This window comes from Crotalus tigris, unplaced genomic scaffold, assembly GCF_016545835.1.
Source record: "Crotalus tigris isolate CLP2741 ecotype Arizona unplaced genomic scaffold, ASM1654583v1 scf7180000024437.13266115, whole genome shotgun sequence".
NCBI classification, from domain to species: domain Eukaryota; kingdom Metazoa; phylum Chordata; class Lepidosauria; order Squamata; family Viperidae; genus Crotalus; species Crotalus tigris.
The window spans coordinates 2,642,375-2,668,462 of record NW_024100606.1 but is presented as its reverse complement, the minus strand read 5'-3'; the positions used below and the strand labels follow the sequence as shown (position 1 = coordinate 2,668,462).

Here is a 26,088-nt window from a genome sequence, read left to right as displayed (position 1 = left end):
TGAGTGATCTTATGAACTCAAATGATTATCTGTAAAAGAGGCTACTACATAGTTCTGGCAATTCTGTGATGTCAGGAATCATGGTAAAATGACATCACAAGGAGACGGAACTCTCAGCTTCCAGTGACCTTCTCCTGCAGCCTTCATATGGAATGACATGTGGTTGTTTGGTAACCATATAGGGTCACCCCCACTGTGGGCTGCAATATTGCAAGGCATTCTTCATTGGAGTCAGATGACCACGAGAGGATGTGCAGCATGGGATGTGTTGCCACATCTGCTACCCGATTTTCTTTTGTTGGGATTCTTCTGGTGTGTTTTAAAAGTTTGGATGGATTCATACTTCTATGCCCAGCCTCAAACATTAATTGTAGAAGGAATACCAATTCTCCCACTTATGACAATCTGCATATTCAGGAGACACTTGGTAATTCCATTGAAATTGACAGTCCATCTATTTTAAAATCAGTGAGTAGATTAAATAAACCAAATCCTCATGAATATTTGGATGAAAAGGGATCTCATGAAAATCTGCTGAAAAGATTGTACAAATCACCCAATGTTCTACAAGTGGCACCCAGAGCAAAAACAACTGAAAATGCAGAAGGGACTCTAGAGCTGGGCATCCAAAATGCATTACCTACAGAAATTACAGAAGCTTTTGGTGACATCAACATGAGGACTAAAAGCCCTCTGGAAATCGTAAGGACCCATCAGGAAACAAGACATGAAGATAATGAGCTTGAAAAAAATCCTAGGGAAGAATATTTATTTCTTAGGTTTCTAAAAAACAGGAGACAATTTGCAGAAACTATTGGAAAACTTGTAGTAGAGCAAGTAAAACCTGTTCCATGTACAATGGTTGAAAAATCATGGAAGCCTGCGGGGCAAAAAGGGCCTATGGAGGTTAACAGGCAGACCCAGGTGTCTCCCAAAGCAAACATGACAGACAATACAGAGAAAAATTATGAGTTGCATATCAAAAAAGTGGCTACAGAAATTTTAGAAGCTTTTGGTGACATCAGTCTGAGGACTAAAAGCCCTCTGGAAAGCTTAAGGAGCCATCAGAAAACAAGACAGGAAGATCATGAGCTTAGGAAAAATCCAAGGGAAGAACAGTTATTTCCTAGGTTCCTAATAAAAAGACGAGGATTTGCAAAACTCACTGGAAGACTTGCATCAGAGCAAGGAAAACTTACTTCATATTCCATAGTTAAAAAAACAGGGAATTCTGAAGCGCTAATATTGCCTCAGCAAGTTTCTTCCCTTAACAGGCTTCCTGAAGCAATAGTTCATTCCTTAAAGAAGCGCTCCATTTTATATCTTCCAACTGAGCTACCTCCTTTGACTTCTTCTACTGTAGAGGATGATGGTGGTGAGGAAGAGAATGGTAAAGTCATCTTTATTCTGAAATCTGGCAACACATCAGCAAGGTCCAGACATGGAAACCACAGTGTAAAAGAGCAAAATACTCAAAGCGAACAAATCACAGAGAATGTTTTGGAGAAGGAACTTCAATCTCAGGATTCAAGAAGGGAAGACCTCAGACACTTGATAATTGGAGGAAGCAACTCTAGAAGGCCTACTGATGAGTCTAAAAGTTTGGATGAACTGTTACCTGAGAAAAGATTATCTAATGAAGCGCATTGGGAGTATCAGGAAGAAACCACATCTGCTCTCCTATTGTCTGATTTTTCCTCAACCACTGATAACTCTTTGCTTCAGGGTGATGTCTTTGAAGCTGAGGTGCAAATACTCTTGGCACAGCTGATCCTCAATGAGCGCATCAGGAACCTAATTTCCCACTTGATCCGTTTAATCAAAGTGGATTGCAGAGAACTAACTACCCAGAACTCTTGTGGTTTTCTCATCTCAAGAATAGGTCTTGTTATGAAACTGTACAATAAGAGAAAAAGCACCCAGGAGGCATCTGCTCTGTTGAAATCGTCCTTGTTTCTGGGGGAAAATATAAAGAATATGACTACAGCAAGCTCCAGAAAAATGGAGAAACCTTCTGATGAGGTAAAAGCAACCTACATAAATACTCCAAGAGGTGCCCAAATAGGAGTATTACAAGATTTGGTTATCTAGATGTGTCTCTTTTTTTTCCAGGAGGCCAAATTGATGTAAATTAATTATGCATTCATTTCTGTAAAGACAATTACTGTTTTTGACTAAATGCCTTGTTAGACTGTTTATAATAATGTGCAGGTACAAAGACCACATCTCTGCCTGATTCCCATGTCTGTATACTAGGATAAGCGACGTGTATATATGTAAGGTTTTTACCAATTGTGATCAGCATCTGGGGAGAGTGGCATATAGCACAAAGCTAAAGAAAGTGAAAATCAAGAAAAACAGAATGAGGTTCAGAATTAAAACAGAAATTTCAGATATGATGATTTTAGGAAAACTGGATTGGTAAAACTGTTATTGTTTTTAAAGGGTAGATGGGCACAAATATACTTTTTTTGGGGGAAAAAATATGGATTAGAAGAACTGCAAGAGTCTGCTATATTTCTTTCATAAGGATGATAACTGGTCATTAAAGAAAATGATACACTGAACAGTGGTATAATCAAATGTCTCCTGCGTTAAGATGATGATGATGATTGTGATGATGTATCATTGTCGCTGGTTTGATTTAGCAACTTAATTTCTCCTTTTGAATTTTGATATGCTATATTAAAGGAAAAAAAATAAATATAAGAAATATGTAAATATTTTTAATGCTAAATTTCCTAAACAGCAAAGGAAAATGAACTTGGACAATAGTATATAGTACATATTGTCTATATTCACATGATACTAAACAATAGTATCAATAGTGCTAGGCTTCATTAACAGAGGGATAGAATCAAGATCACGTGAAGTATTAATACCACTCTTCAATGCCTTGGTAAGGCCACACTTGGAATACTGCATCCAGTTTTGGTCACCATGATGTAAAAAAGATGTTGAGACTCTAGAAAGAGTACAGAGAAGAGCACCAAAGATGATTAGGGGACTGGAGGCTAAAACATATAAGGAACGGTTGCGAGAATTGGGTATGTCTAGTTTAACGAAGAGAAGGACAAGGGGGGACATGATAGCAGTATTCCAATATCTCAGGGGCTGCCATAAAGAAGAGGGAATCAAGCTATTTTTCAAAGCACCTGAAGGCAGGACAAGAAGCAAAGGGTGGAAACTAATCAAGGAGAGAAGCAACCTAGAACTAAGGAGAAACTTCCTGACAGTGAGAACAATTAATCAGTGGAACAGCTTGCCTCCAGAAGCAGTAAATGCTCCAACACAGGAAGTTTTTAAGAAGAGACTGGACAGCCATTTGTCCAAAATGGTGTAGGGTTTCCTGCCCGAGCAGGGGGTTGGACTAGATGACCTCCAAGGTCCCTTCCAACTTTACTACTATTATTATTATATTTGCTTTAATTTTTCTAATAATCCATACCCAGTATTGCACAAAAAGAGAATAATTGTCACTTGTTTACTTAATTCCTGGCTACTTTTTAAAAATATTTTTTAATTTTAGACATATTGTATTTCCCATGTCCTAGTGGCAATAATACTTTTCTAATCTATATTTATAGAACTACTAAATTAAGCGTTCGGCAGTGATTTTTGTTAATGTTTTACAAACTTATTTTTATATAATGTATGTATTTCATTTTTACTGTAATTTTATAATTCGAAAGCAGTTTATTATGAGCATGTATTTATAAGACTGTGCCTATGGGCTTTTTTTCGATATAGCTATATTTTTTTAATCCAATGGATATTTTTAGGTTTGTGGGGCTAATAGATGATTTGGCACATAGACTTCAGAATCTTCAATCTGTCTGATATTCAGCAGACAAAATGGATGGTGAAAAAGTTGCCAGGGAAAGTTACAAGACTGCATTCTGAAACTTGCCCTTGTCTTGCCTTGATTTCACGATGAAATGGTTAGGGTCTTGGATATGGCAAAGTATAAACCAACAATAAACCAGGATTCCAAGGTCAAGATAATAATTACTAATAATAATTAAAACATGGTATGGCTTAGTAAACTAACTTCAGGCTATGGATTTAGATTATATTTGTTGCTCAAATCTTATTAGATATGGACTAAGATATTCAAATTAATCAAATTTTAGATTAGCGTTATCTGAGAACCAAGCTGTTATAAAACGGTCTGGTACATACCGATGAATAGAAGTTGCCCTTTATATCATTAGTCAGAATGGAGTAGATGTTGAAATACGAAAAGGCCCATCTTCCATTTTATTTCTTTTTATTTAACCTTGCAGATACCAAAGCAGGGAATTTCACAATATGGGAATGGCATCAATTGGCCTTTAGCTGTTTCAGTGACAACGGTGATGGTGGTTATTATTGTAATAATTTGTTTCATTGAGGTAAGCTAAAGTATTTTTTCTAGAGATCCTTATATCAGTTTATTAACCTACTATATCTCAAAGTCCAGTAATGAAGAGATAAACTTCTCCAAACTCTCAGTATACTGCTTTAATGAAAAGCTAGCAGTCCCCCACATTACTGCAGTCAGGATTTAATAGGATATATTCATCCTCAAAGAGGCAGATGTTGCAGTGAGATAGCAACATCACAAGAAAGGGTGGGACTGATTTTTATATAATGATTGGTGAAGGGGGCAAATAGGGTAACTAAATGGATGTACTGAATTTGGATTCATTCCACTTCCAATTCTGATAGGGAACATCCAGTTGGTGGGCTTGGTTTGGTCCATAAGACCTTCTTATGAGGCTTACCAAGAAAATGTTGGAGACCCCACACCTTTTTACAAAGAGAAAATGGAGAAAAGGAAGAGTTTCTTATTGAGAAGCAGAGAAAAAAAAAACATAGTTCTCTGTGTCAGTCATTGTTTCTTTTCCTCACTGTGAAAAATCTTTTACATTTATCCCTCACTATCGCACCTCTCTTTTCGGATTAAACAGATCTGTTCTCATCGATCTGCAAAAGGAACGGAAGGAACCCCTCAAGAAAACCGGTAACTCTTCCCTGGAGAGACTTAGTTATTTTCAACTCTCTACTCTGAAAATCCTCTTTATGAGGATCCAGTCTCAAGATTAGGTGCCAAGGCACCTATGAGTTTCACTCTTAAAAAGTAAAATTTAGTTCACAAGATGCTGCATCTAGAAGTTGAAAACAGTGAAATCATCATTGAATAATCTCTCTTTTTTTTGCTGGCTGAATTTGTATATTTAGCATTGGCTTCCTGCTGTATTCCTCAACTGGACCCATATCCTTTGTTCCCTAAAACTTACCTCTTGGCAACTTCAAATTATTTTCAGTGCTCAACAAATATTAAACTTGAAATTGTCTGAAGAACATACATGCTAATGAACCCCAAAATAAGTAAAACTCTAAAGAAATACGTGGTTACCTGCAACATGTGCTCTTAAAGTTCTGGAGACAATCGCAGGTTGTGCTTCAGCATAAGAGGCAAACAAGTGTCCTATTGCCTGCACATTGCTTGTTTGTGCACACAGAAGAGTCTTGTGATTGAAAAGACCTTTTGAGTCCATTTTGAGAAACAGCCATATATATAATAAGAGTTTATATACTCCTCCAATACAGAAATGTATGCCATATTTGGTTTAAACATTGTCAAAAGGGTTTTATCTAGGCTATGAACTCACTATTTTTCTCTTTAATTGTTTCTTTAAGGACATTTCTGGGTAGAAAGAAGAAAGCTATACCTGAAAAACAGGTATGTAAATGCAGGAGCAACCACTGGTGATCTGGCTATCAATTTTCTTATTGGATCTAAAAAACAAGGCTCCAAACTCCCATAAATATTAGAGATGTGGCTTAGGCAGGCTTCAATTATCAAGTCTTAATAATAATAATAATAATAATAATAATAATAATAATAATACAAGTTAAACTGTGACTGGGTGATGGATTTTTAAAAATTTTGCAAGCTGCCTGGAATCACTATCTGTAAGTTGGACAGTTACATAAATTAATTTAAATAAATAAATAAAAAATATAATCCTTTTATTTTGGGAGTATATTAAACTCAGTGAGACTTACTTCTGAGTAAATAGGCTTTAGGACTGGGTTGCAGTGTTTGACATAGGTTGGCTTTTACTTGGTAACTGATGTCTATAGCCATTTGTTGTGCTCCCTCTAAAAAATAGTGTCAAATTTGCTGCATCACGTGACGTGTCGTGACTTATTGCGACGTTTTTTGCATTGCCGGAGCTAGGATGGGTACGGCAGCCATATGATGCAAGCGGCCCATGGGCCAGCAATTTGACATCCCTGCTCTAAATGTAGATGTTCCTGTTTTAAAGCCACTCACTGTGTTTTAGTCATCTGAGCCAGGCAGGAAAATCTCTCCATGTTGACAGTAGTGTGGATAAAGATGGCAGCTTCCCAGCCGTTCCTTCTGAATTTGCCAGTTTCTGCTGCCTCTCACCATTTCTTCTGGATCATGTAAGCCAATCTGTTATCTTCAAGAACAGGAGGCACCCTGATATTCTGCTCGCACAGAAGTAATTCAGAACCACTCTGGCTTCTCTCTGCAGAGGGAGAAAAAGGCAGTTGTCACAGCCAACAGTCTTGAGCCCAGCCTGTCCTACACCTGTGATTTCTAGATGATTGACAATTTGAAATGCCCAAATATATACTATGGTATTTAGAAAAAAACAGTGTTTTGAACCATTTTTGGTAGATATTTTTATGACATAGTTCAAATGACCAGAAAATTATTTATGAAATAAATCACAATAGCTGGATTCAAAAAACTTGAAGGGAAAATCTGATTTAAATATGTGAGGTGTGTTGAATCAAACATGTAAACCAGATGTTACAATTTTATGTATTTTGTATATTTATCATTATTCCTATGGGATCTTTTCAGGGAAAAAGTTTTGCTACAACCATTTCTGACATTAATTATACCAAAATTAACAGACATGGTTTGTGGAGGTTTTGTGCATTGCAACTATCGTTTCCATTAATTTGGGAGACAGCATACATGAAGCAAGACTGGTCTTTTGAAACGATCCCATAGAAATAGTAGTGATGCACACAATTTACTTAAACCAGAGTTGTATGACCAGATGAATTGATAAAAGCCTTGTTCCTATACAACATTAAGCCATACATTTATTTCATAGATATAATTAAACACAAATTAAATGACATATATTAAGCATAACAACACTTGCAAAGTTGAGGAATGCCAGTACTGGAGGAATTTTTTTAACTGCAGCAGGAAGACCTGGAGGAACATTGTCCATGGGGTTACAATGGGTCAGACACAACTTTGCAACTAACAACAACAACTAACTACTAATGTTATTGGCTACTAACACTAATTAGCAGAAGTATAAAATACTTCTATCATACAGTAGATAAAGAGGGAGCTAAAACTGGAGACCTAATGAGGAGTTCACAGTTACGTTTGCTCTGATTTGCTAACCATATATTCTATCAGGAAGAACTTTCATTCCAGGATCTGGAATTTGAATTTGAGATATAAACACAATGATAATGCAAGATGAAAATTAAAATGTTAGACTGAAGTTTTATGATCATTTTTCACATCCTTTGCTTAGACTTTAGCATCTTCTTTTGAGAAGCCTCTTTGGCTTAATGAAATTTATCAATCTGTTGATAAACTGTGGAAAAAATACAGCAGGGATAAATTACGCAATGAAGAATCCCCGGAAGAGGAAGAGATATTTAATCATGACAGCATAAGGTATTTTACTTACCCTTTCCCTTCTTTGGCATATATTACAAGAAAGAAGCTGACAAAGCATGATGATGATGGTGGTGGTGGTGGTGGTGATGATGATGATGCATTCACTCATGTCCAACTCTTGGCGATTCTATGGACCAGGTCTTGCCACATGTTCCTATCTTGCACTACTTGAGTTTCTGTCTGCTCTGGTTGATGTCAGCAATGATGGAGTATGGCCACTATATTCTTTGACAGCCTGGTTTCCTTTTACTGCTCACTCTTCCAAATGTAATTGCATTCTCCAGTTAATTCCCTGCATGACATGACCAAAGTAAAACTAGAGGGGGAATTGTCCCATTCTGCAACTTAGAGAACGTCTTTATACTTTTCATTACTAAATTCTTGAAGATCACAAGTGCGCATGAATGTAACTCAGAAGCTACAACTGGTCCAAAAAGCACTGGCATATGCAGGATTGGATATTCTAGATTTGCCCATGTTACACCTCTGTTGTATGAACTATGCTGGCTGCCAGCTTCCTTCTGGGTGTAATTCAAGGTGCTGGTTGTCACCTTTAAATCCCGGCATGGCAGGGACCAGGATATTTGCGGATCGCTTCCCCCCCCCCCCAAATGATTCAGCAAGTCCTCTTTTAGCCTTTTGGAAGGCTGTCAATACCTGGGCTTTTACCCGGGTGCAGGGATGGAGAAAAGAATGTCTGAAATCAATGGTGGTACACCCCAAAGGGATGACTGAGAAGCCTGGTGTTTATTCTCATTTTATGGTTTTATAGTTATTGGATTTATTGTAATGAGCCACCAAGAATTTTGTTTAAGATGGGCAGCCATCCAAATATTTTTTTATAGAGGTAAACATGTGGCATTCTATAGAAATGCTTATTTTCGTCTTCCACTGAAAATAACCCACAATATTTCTGCAAGAAGGTACAATGAGTGAAAATGTAGATGTTTTCTCTGCTGACTGCAAAATCTGGATGTTCTATTCATATACTGCTTCTATAGTATGAATTAGCTTTTCTGGCTGAGGTTGTCTTCTCTGAATATGGGCATACTCCAATGCAGAGCCAATGTATGTAATATTGTCTTGAAAATAGGTTTGTTTATGACCTTCATGTACAAGAGCTGTACATGAAGAACAAACCATACAAGTTGCAAAAAATAAAATAATCTTAAACCTTATTGTTGCACAACAAACTCTGTAATTTCTGCTCTTCTTTATTTATCAGATCTCAAGAAATCCCTCAACCTCCTCCTGTGGAAATAATGTGAGTTACTATATGTACCACAGAACTATTACTGATTTTGTTTTCCTGTTTAAAAGTTCGAGCACCACAGCGAGTCTTCTGAATTTTTGTTGATATGAAATTATTAGAAATCCTTAGAGTGCTGTTTCCAACACAATTGAGTAACTGAGCAGAGTTCAAAACTTTGGAAGAACACTTATGGTATTTCGTTGAATTTTAAAAATTTAAATATATTAGGTATTTTTAGATTACATATTAAAGGGTTTATCCTCTGCAATAATGTATTTTATTTTTCAAATGTAGCTACTTTTTCCTCATATTTTAGCAATCCAAAAGTGAGGATAAAATTAAATTAATATTTTAGAAAAAGCTGCGATTGATCGAGATCCAGTTTCTAGCATCAGGCAAGAAACCAGGAGGTGCTGAGTTCTAGTTTCACCTTGGCTCAGTCACTCTCTCAGCCCTAGGAAGGAGGCAATGGCAAACCACTTCTGAAATCTTCCCAAGAAAACTGCAGAGATGAGTCCAGGCAGTTGCCAGGAGTCAATACTGATAGGAAGGCATGTACGCAAACAATCATTGTTAAATAAACAAATCCACCAAAAATCTTTATGTAAATCCCTTAAAACTGGTTACCTTAGAACAGGAATGCCATCTGGGTGCAGAACAAATTAAACAGATATACCTTTAACTAGTAAAAGCTTTAAGGCTCTAAAACAGTAGTTCTCAACCTGTGGGTCGGGACCCATTTCACGAGGGTCGCCAAACAACGCAGTCCACCATTTTCCCTCCTTTTCCTTAGCTGTGCTACTCCCTTTTATTCTATTGGCTTTTGAAAGCCAATAGATAGACTCTCTTGAATAGAGTCTAATTATATTGGCTTTCAAAAGCCAATAGGAATTGTCCAGGCTGTCTCTGCCCTGCTGAGCCCGCCAAAAGTCCCATTCTGCAAACGGTGCTGCAAGTTGTTTGCAGCGAAGGCGAGCTGTCTGGAAGCTTCCACCGCTCCCTGCTGAGCAACTACTAAAAATGTAAGTAAAAGAGGGCCAGGGGTGGGAGGTGGGAGGCCAACAGGCGCAGGGTGAGTTGCTGGCGCGCGTGGGACCCGGCGGGTGCCTTACCTCCCTTGGGCTGGGCCAGCTGGTGGCCCAGCCAGTGGTCGGCCAGCTCTGTCTCTGCCACTTGCCAGCTACGGCTCGGCCAGCGCAGGGGGTGGCACCACGCATGCGCGACGCTCCCGGGCAGGGAAAGTCCTCGACTTACGACCGGTTGGGTAGTCCTCAACTTACGACCGATTGGGTAGTCCTCGACTTAAAACCGGTTGGGGGTCACGGCATTAAAAAGGTTGAGAACCACTGCTCTAAAAGAACTGCAACAGAAGTCCTTTATTATGGGATCAGACCCTATTTTGTTCAATGACAAATACAAATTTTATATGGTTAAAATGTGTTTATTATTGTATTGCATCCTGTCCTGTAGAACTGTTTATAGTCTCTCGAAATAGAGAAGATACATGGTTTTTCCAGAAAACTAATTCCTTCTGTATCAAAGCTAGACAAAAAATTGTTTATGTTTTTATTTTTTGGATATATGTTTTACCATGTTTTTCCTGTGGACTTAAGACAGCATATAGGAGAGTCCCCACTCATTTTATCTCAACAGCAACAAATCCTGTGAGGTAGATTTCTCCCAGGAAGCAACAGGCACCAAATCAGACAGAGGATTCCATGAGATTTGAACTTGGGACTCCCCACACCTGATTCAACAGTTTGACTCAGTTATCCCTTTAATTCACGCTCTCAGCTATGAATTAAAAAACTGAAGCAGAATGAAAATACATAAAAGAAATAAATCTATGTAAGCATCAAAGGCTTAAAAAAAGGAAGAACAGTCTGCTTAGGCATTTTGGAAAAGCTAGACTTGAGATGCAATGAAGGTTAGGGCCTGTGTGCATTCTCTATCATGCACGCAACACCTGGGTTTTGAATCAAAGTCATCTTAGGATGCTCATGAGCAACTACATGATTGTTGTTCCCTTTAGAGAAAATGTAAAATGCCGGGTTCACGTAATGAAACAAAAGAACACAACTTGGATCTTTATTAACCCACTTTAAACTGGGATTAATCTCTGTTTCTGTTTTGTCTTCCTAGAGAGCTAATGCCACCACCACCACCAGCAGAAGCTGAAGCTGAAGCTCCGGCTCCGGCTCTGGCTCCAGCTCCAGCTCCAGCTCCGGCTCCGGCTCCGGCTCCGGCTCCAGCTCCGGCTCCAGAACCTGTGAAAAAGGCCAGTTCGAAGAAACTGTGAGTACCTGTAGAGTTATACATGTGGCATATTATTTCTTTTCTTGAAGTTAGATCCACCCATAGATTCTAATTCATTCAATTTATGAAATAGTTGTGGTGGCTCAGTAGTTAGAATGCGGTATTCCAGGCTAACTCACTGCTCACTGCCAGGAGTTCAATCCTGACTCAGCCTTCCATCCTTCCCATGTCAGCAACATGGGGACCCAGATTGTTGGGGAGCAATGTTCCTCAATCACAGAGCCTTTAAACTGTGTGGGTGTCAACTTTCAGAATTCCCTGGCCAGCCATGCTTAATATTAACATCTTAAAGATGTGAGGTTGAGGAAAACCAGTCTAAAACTTTCTTCCATTTTAAGAAGTTTGAAATCCTGGGAAGGAGACAAGCTTAGATGCAGAAGAGTTCTTTCTAACTTCTATTAAAACATCTTTCTATTCTTTGTCAGGTCTGAAAAAGAGAGCCCAACTAGTGAAACTTCTCCAAAGACGGAGTAAGTAGCACAGTCTTTCAAGGATTGTTCTTTAACTTAGAACTTTTTTCCTCCAAGATATTTCCTGGAAAGGAGACAATCTTAATTACAGCAGAGTTCTTTTTAACTTCTATTAAAAACATCTTTCTGTTCTTTGTCAGGTCTGAAAAAGAGAGCCCAACTAGTGAAACTTCTCCAAAGACGGAGTGAGTAGAACAGTTTGTCAAGGACTATTCTTTAACTCAGACCTCTTCCCCCCAAGATACTTCTACATAATGCATTTGTTTAAAACAATACCTAGTTTATACTGTTATTAAAACTAAGAATTCTATACACCCAAAAATCTTTGCATATATAAACTAAATATAAAATAGACTGCATGCAGAATTGTAATATCCTAGTTCCTCCCGCACTGTAATAGTCTGAAATAATTTGGAAAAAATAGAAGATCCGTTTTTAGTAGCTGAAGACATTTTAGACTCTAAGAGCAGACTGAATTAAAAATTCAGATCAGGAGAAGCAGAACTAGGAAGCAGAGAACGCCTAGCACTCGCTAACCTGGTTGAAAAATACAAGGCAAAAGGTAGCATTCTTTCCAGACTGCTCCACTCCCCAAACCCAAATGAGAGTTTCTAGCTGAGTGCTAGAAACTGCCCAAAATAATTTGCTGCCCAAATCTGAGCAGCAGAAAGTGCTTCCCTCCCATGGAGGCATAATTTATTTTTGGTGCCCCCCCCCCATTAAGGAAGATTTTATGAAATCCTCTCACTCTCTCTACCTGTAAGTGAACTGAGTTAATGATGCTACAAAACTGATTTTCTTGCTGGCACAATAGGGATGAGAAGTGCCTTGGACAATGATTTTGATACTGGGCACAAAAGAGGATTGACCTCTTGTGCCACAAATTAACTTACCTGCAAACTTGTTCCAACTTGACTAGGGCTTGGATAAGAAGGTTTAAATATGAGGTTGATTGTCTCTGCTGTGGCTCCTCTCCCTTGGAATATCTTAGCTCCTGAGGTGAGATCAGCTCCCACCCTTCTGACCTTCCACAAGGGCCTGAAGACCTGGCTCTGCCAGATGGCTGGGAGCCCCAAGAGGGGAGCATTATCCAGGAGGTGGTTGATGAATTAGGAGACAATACCACCTTCCCCCCTTCACTGAGCATCCTACTCCCTTCCCATCTTATATCTTTTAGTTACTGTATTTTCCGGTGTATAGGACGACTCAGCGTATAAGATGACCCCTGACTTTGGCGCCAAGTTGCATGCCTAGAAAGTCATCTTATATGCCGGAAACTACCATAATTTCCAGCGTATAAGACGACTCAGCGTATAAGACAACCCCCGATTTCGGCGCCAATTTGAATGCTTTAGAAAGTCATCTTATACGCCGGAAAATATGGTATCTTTTATTTATTAACTTTGTCTTTGATTATAATTTCATTTTTATCATCTTAGAAATATTTATCTTTGATGGTTTTAATGCTTTTAATGCTGTAAACCTCCCAGGGTTGCTTTGGAACAAGATGGGTTGAATTAAATTGAATAAATAAACAAATAAATCACTAGGCCAAGCTGACCAGGTGATGATAAAATATTCAACTGCTCCCAGAGCAATACTTAACTTCTGCTGTTAATTTTTTTTTAATCAGGGCTTCAGGAACGGAAGAAGAAGGAACTGAAGGAACTTCAAAGAAGGGGTAAGTAGCTTCAGTGTGCAAATCGGGATTATTTATCTTTAAGAATTTTGAAGTGGTTCAGAATGCATTTGCAGATCCACATTTATAGGATACTTAAAGTGTAAAACATCTCATAATTTGCTTATTTCATTGTTCATCAGTAGAAAGAAGTTCTAGTAGGAAATAGGAAAAGGAAGGAGAAAGACTAGAAAAGAGCAAAACCTTTTTACCTTTTCCAGTTCTGGAATATCAAACACCTATTACAAAAGGGAGCAGATGCTCCTTTATTGTACGTTCATTGTATGTTTGTGTTGTATACATGTGAATGCAATTTCCCATCATTTTTCTATCTATCTGATTCTAACAGTTTGGAGGCTTTTTCAGTTTTGCTTTTGCATTTTATTTAATTTGGTCCTATATTTACTCTTTGAAGAATAATCAGAAAAGCTGCAATAAATTAATAAAGCTCTCCACTTGAGCACTATATTGTGGGAAGAATCCCGAGAAAGAAATATTTTGGGAAATATTAAAAAGGCAGAATGTATTTCCCCAAAGGATTTTAAAGGCAGAAACTAACCCCCGCCAAGTCTCTCTGCTTCAAACAGAAACCAGGTCTGCAGAAATGCAGATGTGATAATCCTGTCAGAAAGATTGGAGTCAGGAAGCTGGGATTAGAAAGAAAGATCCTAGAATCAACAATCCCTCACACCAAAAAATCCAACAGTCATCAGCCACAGCCACAGGGAAGCAAGATATGACCTTTGGGACATAATAGGACTAACCCACCACCATCAGAATACTAGAAAGTCACACTCAGGTCAAAGTTCATGCCACAAGAACAACTCCAAACAAAAGCCCAAGAAGTGAATTCCATTCAAATTTAAACTCAATTCATGTTCTGACGTATTTCTAACCATCGATAAAAGTTTTCCCAAGTTTTAAAATAAATTGAGTCTTCTTTCTTCTTCATTTCCAAAATTAATCTGTCCATTTCTGCACAATCTAAAATTTTTGAGATTATATCCTGGTCAGATGGTAAATTTTCATTTTTCTAAAATTGGGCAAATACTATTCTTGCAGCAATTATTATATGTAGTATTAGTCATTCTCTTTACCATAGCTAGATCTTACTATTCCTAACAAAAACAATTCTGGTTTAACTTCTATCCATACTTTCATCATCTTTTCCAGCCATCTATGAATCTTAAGCCAGTATTTCTTTGTGACAGGGCATATCCACCAGGCATGGTAATAAGTGCCTGAGTTTTGTTTACATTTCCAACAAGTGTTTGATATATTTTTAAACATTTTCACTAATCGAACTGGTGTCATATGCCATCTATAAAATATCTTATATAGATTTTCTCTATATGTTGCTGCTTTAGTAAGTTTAATATTTTTATCCCAAAGTTTCTGCCAGTCTTCTAAGTCTATAGAGTATCTAAAATTCTTTGCCCATATTATTATTGTTTCTTTTACTTGTTCTTCTTCCATCTTCCATCTTAACAGACATTTATAAAGTTTCTTAATCAAGTTCTCATCTGTTTTCAAAAGTATTTTATCAAGTGGAATCTGCTCTTTGTAAAATCCCATTGATTTTATATTTTTTTCATATCTTGTTTGAATTTGCAAATAAGACCACCATGTTAACTCAATACCTTGTTGTTGAAGAATTTACTTGTCTTTAAGTTTTCCATCTTTATCCAAAATATCTTTATAACTAACAAGTTTATCATAGTTAATCAAATTTGAATAAGCAAATGCTTCCATTGTTGAAAGCCACTCAGGTATTTTCACGTACATTTTGTGTCTAATTCTCTCCCATTCTGAAAGCAATACATTTCTCATGGCATGATTTTGAAAGTATTTGTGTGCTTTAGTTTTCTCATACCATAAAAAGATGTACCAACCTAGTTGGAGGTCATGTCCCTCTAAGTAGAGAAGTCGTTTATTTCTCAGTGTAATCCATTCTTTCAGCCAAAGTAAAATAGCTGCTTGATAATAAAGTCTCCAGTCCAGAAGTCCAAAGCCCCCTCTATCTTTGGAATCTCATAAAAGTTTACATTTAATTCTTGCTTGCTTTCTTTGCCATATAAATCTTAGTATTATTGCGTTCAGATTGTCAAAAAATGTCTTGCTCAATTTAACAGGGACTGTTTGAAAGAGAAAAATTAACTTTGGTAGAATGTTCATCTTAATTGTCGCTATTCTTCCTAGCACTGATAATTGAAGATTTCCCCACTTTTCCAAGTCTACTTTTATTTGTTTTATTAATCTCTCATAGTTGTCCTCTTTTAATGTTGTATATTTTGCAGTTAGATAAATACCTAGGTATTTAACTTTTTTGGCTATTTGAGGATTTGTCTTTTTGGCAAGTTGAGTTTTCTGTTTATCAGTTAAGTTTTTTGTTAAAACTTTGGTCTCTTCCCTATTTATTTTCAATCCAGCCACATCTCCAAATTCCTCAACTTTCTGCAAAGGTTTAGGGGCTGTTTCCAGTGGCTCCTCTAAAATAAAGTCCAAATCATCCGCAAAAGCCTGTAGTTTATATTTCTGATCTTTAATCTCTAAACCTTTAATTTCCTTATCTTGTCTAATATTTCTAGCCAATACTTCCAATGTAAGAATAAATAACAAGGGAGATAGTGGACATCTCTATCTTGTGCCTTTTTTAATATCAAATCCATCTGTATAATCTCCGTTTAAGAGTATTCTTGCTGTTTGTTTCTTATAAATTGCTTGAATTGCTTTAATAAAGTTCTCACCAAAATCCATTTCCTGTAACTGTTGAAACATGAATTGCCAATTTAGATTATCAAAAGCTTTTTGTGTGTCAAGGAATACAAGTGCCATCTGATTCCCTGGATAATTTTCATAGTATTCCAAAGCATTTAAAATAATCCTTAAATTGTTCTTTATCTGTCTTCTAGGGAGAAAGCCATTTTGATTTGGATGAATGAATTCAGTTAGAAAATTTGTCATTCTTTGTGCCATTATTGCCACAAAGATTTTGTAATTCACATTTAATAATGATATTGGTCTAAAATTTTTAATTTGTCTAAGGTCAGTATCTTTCTTGGGTATCAGAGTAATATTGGCTTCCATCCATGAGTTTGGTATTTTTGTCTGTATAAAAATTTCATTACACAAGTCTTTCAAAATTGGAGTTACAGTATCTTGTAAGGCTACATAAAATTCTGCAGGTAATCCATCCGGCCCCGGTGTTTTGTCTTTCTTTTGTCTTTTTATTGCCTCTATAATTTCCGTCATTGATATCATCTCATTTAATCTCTGTTGCATATTCTCAGGAACCTTTGGAAGATTTGCTTCTTTTAAATAGTCCTGAATTGCCTTTTTAGAAACCACCTCCGCCTTATAGAGTGTCTCATAGTAGGCCTTAATATTTTTTTTCATTGCATCATTATGATAATGTAACTCTCCCTTTGAATCCTGCAGTTTACTTATTAATCTTTTTTCTCTTTCTTTTTTCAATCTATATGCAAGCCATCTTCCCAGTTTATTAGCATTTTCAAAAAAGTTCTGTTTGGTTCGTTTAATCTGTTATGCCAATATATCCATCTCAAGTAAATTTAATTATAGATTAGATCTATAGTGTGTTTTACTCCTAAGTACATTTACACTGGGATGCCATAATAAGAATCCTTCCAAACACTGGTTTACTAGGAATAAACCGTATTCTGTTTTTAGCTGCACCCATTTTAAAAACACTGGAAGTTTTTAAGAAGAGACTGGACAGCCATTTGTCCGAAATGGTGTAGGGTTTCCTGCCCGAGCAGGGAGTTGGACTAGATGATCTCCAAGGTCCCTTCCAACTTTACTATTATTATTATTATTCCTCCTATTGAAATAACTTTCATTTAGCACAGATGCTTGTTTACAGGGACACAGAAATTGTCATTTATTTATTAAACAAATGTGTATAAGTGCCCAACTCACATAAGGTAATTCCAGGCAGCTTAAAACATTAATGTTATGAACAACAAATTTAATTCAAACATGCCAAAAAAGAGAGGCCAGAGCACAGTAGTCCTTTCCTCAGTCTTCTTGGAAGACTTCTGGAATCTTGTTTTACTGCTCACCTTAGGGCTTCACTTCTCTCTTTCCCTGTCCCTACCCTAGACAGAAAGTGATGCTGCCAGACCCAAAGTAGCTATTGTGAGAAGATTCTGTGGATGGTTACCGAGTCCTCTTCCCTTAGAGCGCCTGGCTATCCGAGCGTTGTTGAAATTGCTTCTCATCCTGCCTTCTGTATTAGAATCCTCTTAGAGCAACTCCTACAATGGTTAATATTCTCAGGACCTGAACTGTCTTCTTAGCAACCGTATTTAGGATGAGTTCATTTGAGATACTAAATATGGTTGGCTAGTTTATATCTCCAGGGGTTGTGCCAACCCAGGAAACTGGGCTAATTCAATAAAGGAGTTCATTTCTCGTGAGGCAGTGTGTTGTGTATCAATAAAGCTCTTAGCAAGATAGGCACCAATAGAAAAAGCTCACAGGAAAGCAAACAGTGACATCATTGCTGATTCTCTGCTTCTTAGAAAGGGACTAACAGCAACGTGTCCGTTCTACCTTTTGTTGAAAAATGGATGAAAACACCGCTTGCGCTCTGAACTCCTGCCTAGTTATTCATAATCTCTCAATATTCTTTTCAAGCCCTTTTTGGCAGTGTCATTGGCTCTGACATGAAATCGAAAAAACGGGTATTGATTTTCTATTATCTTTCTATCTTTAACGGCTTGAACAGTTGGAAAAGCCAAACAGGAGCAAACAAGAAGCAGAATTGTGACAGGCCAGTCTTAGGACTCCCTTGATCCTTGCTATGTATAGTTGCTCTCTTCTGCTCTTTTTCTGCATGGTCACTACTGAGCATGGCAGAAATTCAACAGCTCTAAAATTCTTGCTCTTCTCAGAAAAGAATAAGGATTCTGGATCTATTATAATAATAATAGTTTGACAAAAGTGGAACAGACTGATTAGAAGACTGTAGTTTTATAAGCACATTGTAATATCATCTTTTATTCCTTTTCTATCTACAGAAGTTCAGAAGAGGAAGAAGGGGAGGAAGGTGAAGAAGACTAATCCTACTTATCCAGAGCACTGTTTATTTTAAATATTTTATTATTAAATACATTATTTGTCATTCATCTTTTTTATTGTTACCCTTATCCTGAGGCTTAAAAATATTTCATAATAGCCATTCTCCCATCTGGAACAACTGGTGCTGCCCCCAGATAGGTGCTGTGCCTCTATATTCCCAGAATAAATGAACTTGTTGAACTATTTATTCTAACAAGCTATCATCATTTAAAAAAGCTTACAAGAATTAAAATAGCTATACGATAAAGCAATGCATGAAAGCAAGAGCAGATTACTCTCTTCATTAAAGTTGAAGAGAGGGAGAGATTATTAGTTTTACTGGAATTATCTGTTATCACATACTACCATCTATTTTGCAAAATTTTCCTAAACTGTGGGTCCATAAGTTGTTATATCTTTGGTTCTTTAGGCACTGAACGAGACAGAGTGTTGAAACAGCAAACAAGTTTATTAACTCAGAACAGAAGCAGCCCTAAAGGCTGCTGCACAGCTATTTATATGGCTTCGGTGCTTGGCGTGCTTTTGGAGGGCTGCAGCGCTTTAATGGCCCCTCCGGCGGCTTCATCTGCCATGACCTCCTTCAAGCCTCCAAACTGTTAGAATAAGATAGAAAAAAAATGATGGGAAATTGCATCCATATGTATACAACACAAACATACAATGAACGTACAATAAAGGAGCATCTGCTCCCTTTTGTAATAGATGTTTGATTTTCCAGAACTGGAAAAGGTAAAAAGGTTTTGCTCTTTTCTAGTCTTTCTCCTTCCTTTTCCTATTTCCTTCTAAAATGTCTTCTTTCTACTGATGAACAATGAAATAAGCAAGTTATGAGATGCTTTACACTTTAAGTATTATGTACTGGGATCTTTGAGGCATTTCGAGGTGAAGGTGAAAATAACATGTTTATTGGTTAACACAGAGCAGCTCTAACAGCCGCTTAAGTTCTTTTTTTATGGACCGCCGATAGGCGGCAGCCAATGGAATTAAAGCAGTTATTCCCACCCAAAACACAAACTTACAATTCTGTAAACAGGCAGTCTGGAGTTTAAACGGACAAAGCAGTTACTTATTTATAACTGATTCCAAGTAATTTACATCAAGAAATAACACCCCTTCCCCGTAGATAGTTCACAATTTCAAGTATTGAACATAGTCCCTCAAATACTTTGGTGGCTTCCATGACCATTCCGAACGTCTCAGAACTGCTGGAGGTTCCCAGTCTACCAGCTCCCTTTCCTGGCTGGATGGACTGGGACTCTGAGACCTGTTCACTATGGGTAGACCTGTGTCTTTTTGGCTGGTCTGGCCAAGTAGACCTGCACCAATATCCATTGGTGGAACAGTTTCTGCTGAGCTGGAAGTCGGGGCCGTCTGCTGGTTTTGCTCAGTAGGTGCAGTCTCTGTGCTCAGAGGTGACTCAATTCCCACTATTACACCATCCATGCCACTGGGAGTCTCCCCAGCACTTTGAGACTCTGATGCAAGGCTGCTGTCATGCTGTTCTTGGTTTTGACTCTCAACCATATTGTGAGCCAGCGACTGGTTCACTAGCCTCCGGCACAATTGGTCGATGTGCTGGCATAGCACTCGACTGTCTTTGAGGACCACTTTGTAAGAGAGTGGTCCTGACACCTTACAAACCACAGCTACCACCCATGGTGCCCCTTGACCATAATTTCATGCCCAAACCCGGTCACCTACTTGCAAGTTCCAAGGGGGCTTTGGCTGTGCTGTGTCCGAGGCAACTTGGTCTGGATGCAGATGATCCAACTTGGTGGTTAAACGCCATTCCCATCTGAGTTCTGCAGGGTGTCTTGCATTGGCAAAGTAAAAAGTCTGCCAGCCGATGCTGCCAATCGCCGGTCACGATTCTCTTTAATGACTCTTTGGTCGTTCGAACCATGCATTCCGCTTGGCCATTCAAAGCCCGGTGAAAGGGGGCTGAACTGGCATGCCTGATCATGTTAGCCCTCAAAAAGGGCTGAAATTCTGCAGCAGTAAATTGAGCCCCCTTGTCAGAAACAATTATGTCGGGTAACCCGTGTGTGGCAAAGATTCTGTGTAGTTCCTGGATGGTCCTGGCAGTAGTCATAGTAGGGACAGGTGCAACATCTAACCACTTAGAGTCACTGTCCATGACAATGAGGAACAGTTGTCCCTAGAATGGTCTCACAAAGTCTATGTAGATTCTGGACCATGGGGTTTGCATGGTTTCCTAGCGATGTACTGGGGCTTGAGGCATTTCGGGTCTGGTATGCTGGCAAGCATGATAACTTTGTACTTGGACCTCAATATCCTTATCCAACCCTGGCCACTACAGGTAGCTTCTCATGAGTGCCTTCATCGTGACTATCCCAGGATGTCCCTCATGCAGAGATTCTAAAACCCTATCCTCAAGGAGTTTGTAACTATGACCCGACTTCCCCAAAGAATGCAACCTTTGTGAGCTGACAGCTCATCCTTTCTTCTCCTGAAGCTGTGAAAGTCTGCCCCCAGATTAGCTTCTGGCTATCCCCTGAGCACCCAGTTCAAAACATGACTGAGCATTTTATCATAGACTGTCCCAGCAGCCATATCCCCACCATGAAGGGGAGACTCTGGCAAGTCCTGGATTGCCAGGATGAGTGCAGCGGGTGCGGGGTCTGGCTCTGAGTTTGGCAGGGACAGTCTGCTAAGCGCATCAGTGTGACCCATTTCCCTGCCTGGTTTGTGAATTAGATAACTATAAGCGGCAAGAAAAATGGATCATCTCAGCATCCGTGGAGATAGGATCTGAGGATTTTGTTTGTCTGTCATGAATAGACCAAGTAGTGGCTTATGGTCGGTGAAGACTGTGAATGGGCAACCATAAAGGAAATCATGAAATTTTTTGATGTCGGCCATGATGGCCAGTGCTTCTTTATCTGTTTGGGCATAGTTGCGTTCCACCTGTGACAGTGTCCTTGAATAATAAGCTATGGGAGCTTGCCTCCTGTTGGCCATTAAAGGGCTCAACATGGCTCCTATTCCATATGGAGATGCATCACATGCAATGCTGATAGGCAGCTTTTCATTAAAATGTGCAAGCATGGAGTGTGATGACAACAGTGATTTGATTGCCTTGAAACTCTTCTCGTGGGCACTCGTCCACTGCCAAGGGGCCTTCTTGTCCAAGAGCCTGTGTAAGGACTCTGCTAATGCTTCCTTATGAGGCAGGAATGCATGGTAGAAATTGAGTAACCCCAAAAATGCCTTTAGCTCCCCCTTTGACTTTGGTCTGCTGAATAGATTGGAGCTTAGATTCAGTAGGGTGAATGCCTGCAGCATCTATATGAAAACCGAGGAACTCTGTTGAGTCCACACTATTTGGTATTTGTCCTTTTAAGCTTCAGCCGCGCTTCGTGGAAATGCTGAAGGACAGCTTTGAGCTGTTCTGCCAATATTTCTACTGACTCTCCAGCTATGAGGATGTCGTTGAAATAAGGGCATACACCTGGGATGTTTTTGAGCGTGCACTACATAACAGTCTGGAAAAGACCTGGGACCACACTGACCCCAAACTGCAGGTGACAAACCCTGAATGCTCCCCTGTGGGTTACTATAGTTTGAGCTTCTGCCGTGGCATCGTCCATGGGCAGTTGCTGGTATGCCTGTGCCAAATCCAATTTGGCAAATATGCGACCTCCCTACAATGATGCCAAGATATGGCTGACAACAGGTACCGGATATGCATGCTGTTGAAGTGCTTTATTTAGAGTGCACTTATAATCCATGCATATGCGCACCTCACCATTGGATTTAAGTGGTGTGACTACGGGAGTTTCCCACAAACTGCTATCTACTGGCTGCAACACGCCTTATTGCACCAGCTTGTCCAGCTCTGCATTGATTTTTGGTTTGAGGGCAAAAGGCATTCTGTGAGGCTTGATCCTGATTGGGGTTATGGTTGGATCAAGGTGAAGGACGATTGGAGCTCCCTTGTACTTGCTAAGCTAGGGCTGAAGACATCAGCATATTCCTGGCAAACAGTCATCAGGTCCGCTGCTTGCGTTTTATTTATGCCAGAACACTCCAACAACATGCATATCCAGTGCCTGTAGTCAGCCACATTTTGGCATCACTACAGGGAGGTCGCATCTTTGCCAAGTTAGATTTGGCTCAAGCCTATTAGCAACTGCCGGTGGATGATGCCACAGTGGAAACTCAAACCATAATTATTCACAGAGGAGCTTTCAAGGTTAAGCGCTTACAATTCGGGGTCAGTGTTGCCCAGGCCTCTTCCAGGGAGTGATGGAGCACATGCTCAAGGGTATTCCAGGCATGTGCCCATATTTCGATGATGTCCTCATAGCTGGGGAATCAGTCAAAAAATTGGCAGAACGGTTCAAAGCCGTTCTTCAGCGCTTCCCCGAAGCGGGGCTGAAACTGAAGCAGGAGAAATGTAAGATTGGGGTAGCTTCAACTGAGTTCCTTGGTTTCTGTATAGATGCCCAAGGCATTCATCCTGCTGAATCCAAGCTCAAAACAATTCAGCAGGCCTCCAGTCCAAAATCAAAGGGGGAGCTCCAAGCATTTCTTGGACTGCTCAATTTTTATCGTACCTTCCTACCTCACAAGGCCATAATGGCAGAGCTGTTACATTGGCTCTTGGACAAACATGCACAGTGGAAGTGGACCAATGTCCACAATAGGAGCTTCTCAGCAGTCAAATCACTGCTGTCTTCAAATTCAGTTTTGATCTATTTTAACGAAAAGCTGCCTGTCTGCATCGCTTGTGATGCATCACCATATGGGGTTGGGGCTGTGTTGAGTCATTTAATGGCTGATGGAAGGCAAATTCCAATAGCCTATTACTCAAGGACCTTGTCCTCTGCAGAGCGTAATTACGCTCAAATAGATAAAGAGGCCTTGGCCATAATGGCAGGAATCAAGAAGTTTCATGATTATCTATATGGTAGGCCCTTCACAGTCTTCACAGACCGTAAGCCACTCCTGGGCTAGTTCATAACAAACAAGCAAACACCCCAGATCATATCCCCTAGGATGTTGACATGGTCAATTTTCCTGTCAGTATATGATTATAGTTTGATTCATAAACCAGGTAGAGAAATGGGCCACGCAGACGACCTTAGTAGACTGCCTCTACCGCAGTTAGAGCCCAAACCTGCTCCAGCCATGCATATCCTGGCTATTCAGGAACTGCCTGAGTCTCCCCTTAATGCAGGGGACATGGCTGCAGAGACAGCTTCAGACACAATGCTGAGCCATGTGCTGAACTGGGTGCTCACAGGATGGACGGAAAATAGTCCCGGGCCTAATTTTCAGAGTTTCAGCAGGAGGAAGGATGAGCTGTCACCCCACAAGAGGTGCATATTGTGGGATAGTTGGGTGGTAGTTCTGAACTCACTGAGGACTAGAGTCTTGGAGTCTCTGTATGAGGGACATCTGGAAATAGTCTGGATGAAGGCACTTGCGCGAAGCTACCTTTGGTGGCCTGGGCTGAACAAAGATATTGAGGCTCAGGTACACAGCTGCCATATTTGCCAGCAATCTAGGCTAGAGATGCTCCATGCCCCTATCCACTAATGGGAAACCACACACGCCCCCTGGTCCAGGATCCACATCGATTGTGCAGGGCTTTTCCAGGGACAACTCTTCCTCATTGTGGTGGACAGTCACTCCAAATGGTTAGAGGTCGCACCTGTCCCCACCATAACTACTGCCAGGACCATACAAGAACTGCGCAGGATTTTTGCCACACATGAATTACCCAATGTGATAGTTTCTGACAACGGGGCCCAGTTTACTGCTTCAGAATTTCAGTCCTTTTTAAGGGCTAATATGATCAGATATGCCACATCAGCCCCTTTTCACCCGGCTTCAAATGGCCAAGCAGAGTGCATGGTCTGAACAACTATGGATTCCTTGAAGCGGATAGTAACTGGTAACTGGCAATGCAGACTGGCAGATTTTCTACTCTGCCAACGCACAACTCCATGCACTTCCACCGGCAGAAGCCCAGCAAAATTAAGATGGGGTCGCCGCTTGATCACAAAGCTGGATTGCCTACATCTAGACAGAGTTGCCTCTCAAGCAACATAGCCAAAGGCACCACGGCACTTGCAAGTGGGCAACCCAGTTTGGGCATGGAACTATGGGCAAGGGGCATTGTGGATGGTAGCTGTGGTTTGTAAGGTGACTGGGCCACCTTCTTACGAAGTGGTCCTGGAAGATGGTTGTGTGCTATGCAAGCACATTGACCAACTGCAGTGGAGGTTAGCAAACCAACCAATAACTCATGACTCTAGTGACAGTCAAACTCAGGAACAGCATGATGGCAGTAGTGCATCAGATTCTGCCAGTGACAGTGGAGCTCTCTCATGAAGGAATGAGACTCAAGCATCTGGTGAGTCAGTCCCAACCACTGATACCACAACCAATGGACAATGCCAACTGACAGCTCCATTTTCAGGACTGGTGGACTCTGTTCCACCTGTGGACACTGGCTCGGGCTATCAGGACAGCCCAGCCATAGAGATATGAGTCTATCCATGATGGATGGATCCCATAGCCCTGGTCTTCCAAGCCTGGCAGGCAAGCAGACAGACCTGGGGCCTCCAGCAGTTCCGAGGCATTCGGAACGGGCAAAAAGGCCACCAACATATTTAAGGGACTATGTTCAACATATGACCTTATGAATTACCTAGGACAGGGGTGTCAAACTGCCAGCCCGCAGGCCGGTTTCATCATACTTAAGCCACGCCCACCCCATTGCCGACAATGCAAAACCAGCTCGATACATTGCACGACGTAATATGATGTCGCGAGTTTGACACCCCTGATCTAGGGGGAAGAGGTGTAATCTATTGAGGTGAATTACTTGGAATTGTTGAAAAAATGGTCATAAGACTCTATCAGTTAAGAGCCAGACTTGCTGCCTACATGCTAATTATCTTGTGTTAAAGTGGCAACTAATACTTGAATCCTATTGGCTGCTACCTGTTCTTTTCTCTGCTTCTCAATAAGAAAATCTTCCTATTCTCCATGTTATATTTGTAAAAAGGTGTGGGGTCTCCAACATGGTCTTGGTAAGCCTCAAAAGAAGGTCTTATGGACCAAATCAAGCCTACCAGCCAGATGTTCCCTATCAGAATTGGAAGTGCAATGAATCCAAGGTTAATATACCCATTTAGTTGCCCTATTTGCCTCCCTCACCAATAATTTTACAAAAATCAGTCCATCCTTTCTTCTGATGTTGCTATCTCACTGCCACATCTGCTGTGCCTCTTTGAGGATGAATAAAACCTAGTAAATCCTGGCTGCAGTAATATGTTTTCCTGAGTTACGGCATTCAAGGAACTGCCAGCTCTTCACTAAAGCAGTATATTGAGAGTTTGGAGAAGTTTATCTTTTCATTTCTGGACTTTGAGATATAGTAGATTAATAAACTGATATAAGGATCTCTAGAAAAATATTTTAGCTTCCCTCAATCAAACAAATTATTACAATAATAACCACCATCACTGTTCTCACTGAAACAGCCAACGGCCAATTG

At 39.8% G+C, this 26,088-nt stretch overlaps 1 protein-coding gene across 1 annotated transcript; it reads left to right on the top strand.

The window, feature by feature from the left end:
• The first annotated feature begins 226 nt into the window (after positions 1-226).
• LOC120302746 lies at positions 227-18,629 on the top strand. The gene is made up of 11 exons (XM_039331619.1): positions 227-2,022; positions 4,287-4,394; positions 4,953-5,005; positions 5,686-5,728; positions 7,587-7,732; positions 8,961-8,999; positions 11,130-11,282; positions 11,729-11,773; positions 11,914-11,958; positions 13,407-13,454; positions 18,494-18,629. Exons 1-11 carry the CDS (start codon positions 250-252, stop codon positions 18,534-18,536), a joined length of 2,496 nt encoding a protein of 831 aa, XP_039187553.1. The 5' UTR covers positions 227-249; the 3' UTR covers positions 18,537-18,629.
• Positions 18,630-26,088: the final 7,459 nt, after the last annotated feature.

Bases quoted from the DNA above. Each gene is read 5' to 3' on its own strand.
- LOC120302746 (XM_039331619.1), top strand. From the start codon at position 250: ATGTGCAGCATGGGATGTGTTGCCACATCTGCTACCCGATTTTCTTTT. The intron at 5,006-5,685 runs GTAACTCTTCCC...TGTTTCTTTAAG, and splicing joins GGAACCCCTCAAGAAAACCG to GACATTTCTGGGTAGAAAGA. The intron at 7,733-8,960 runs GTATTTTACTTA...TTTATTTATCAG, and splicing joins TTTAATCATGACAGCATAAG to ATCTCAAGAAATCCCTCAAC.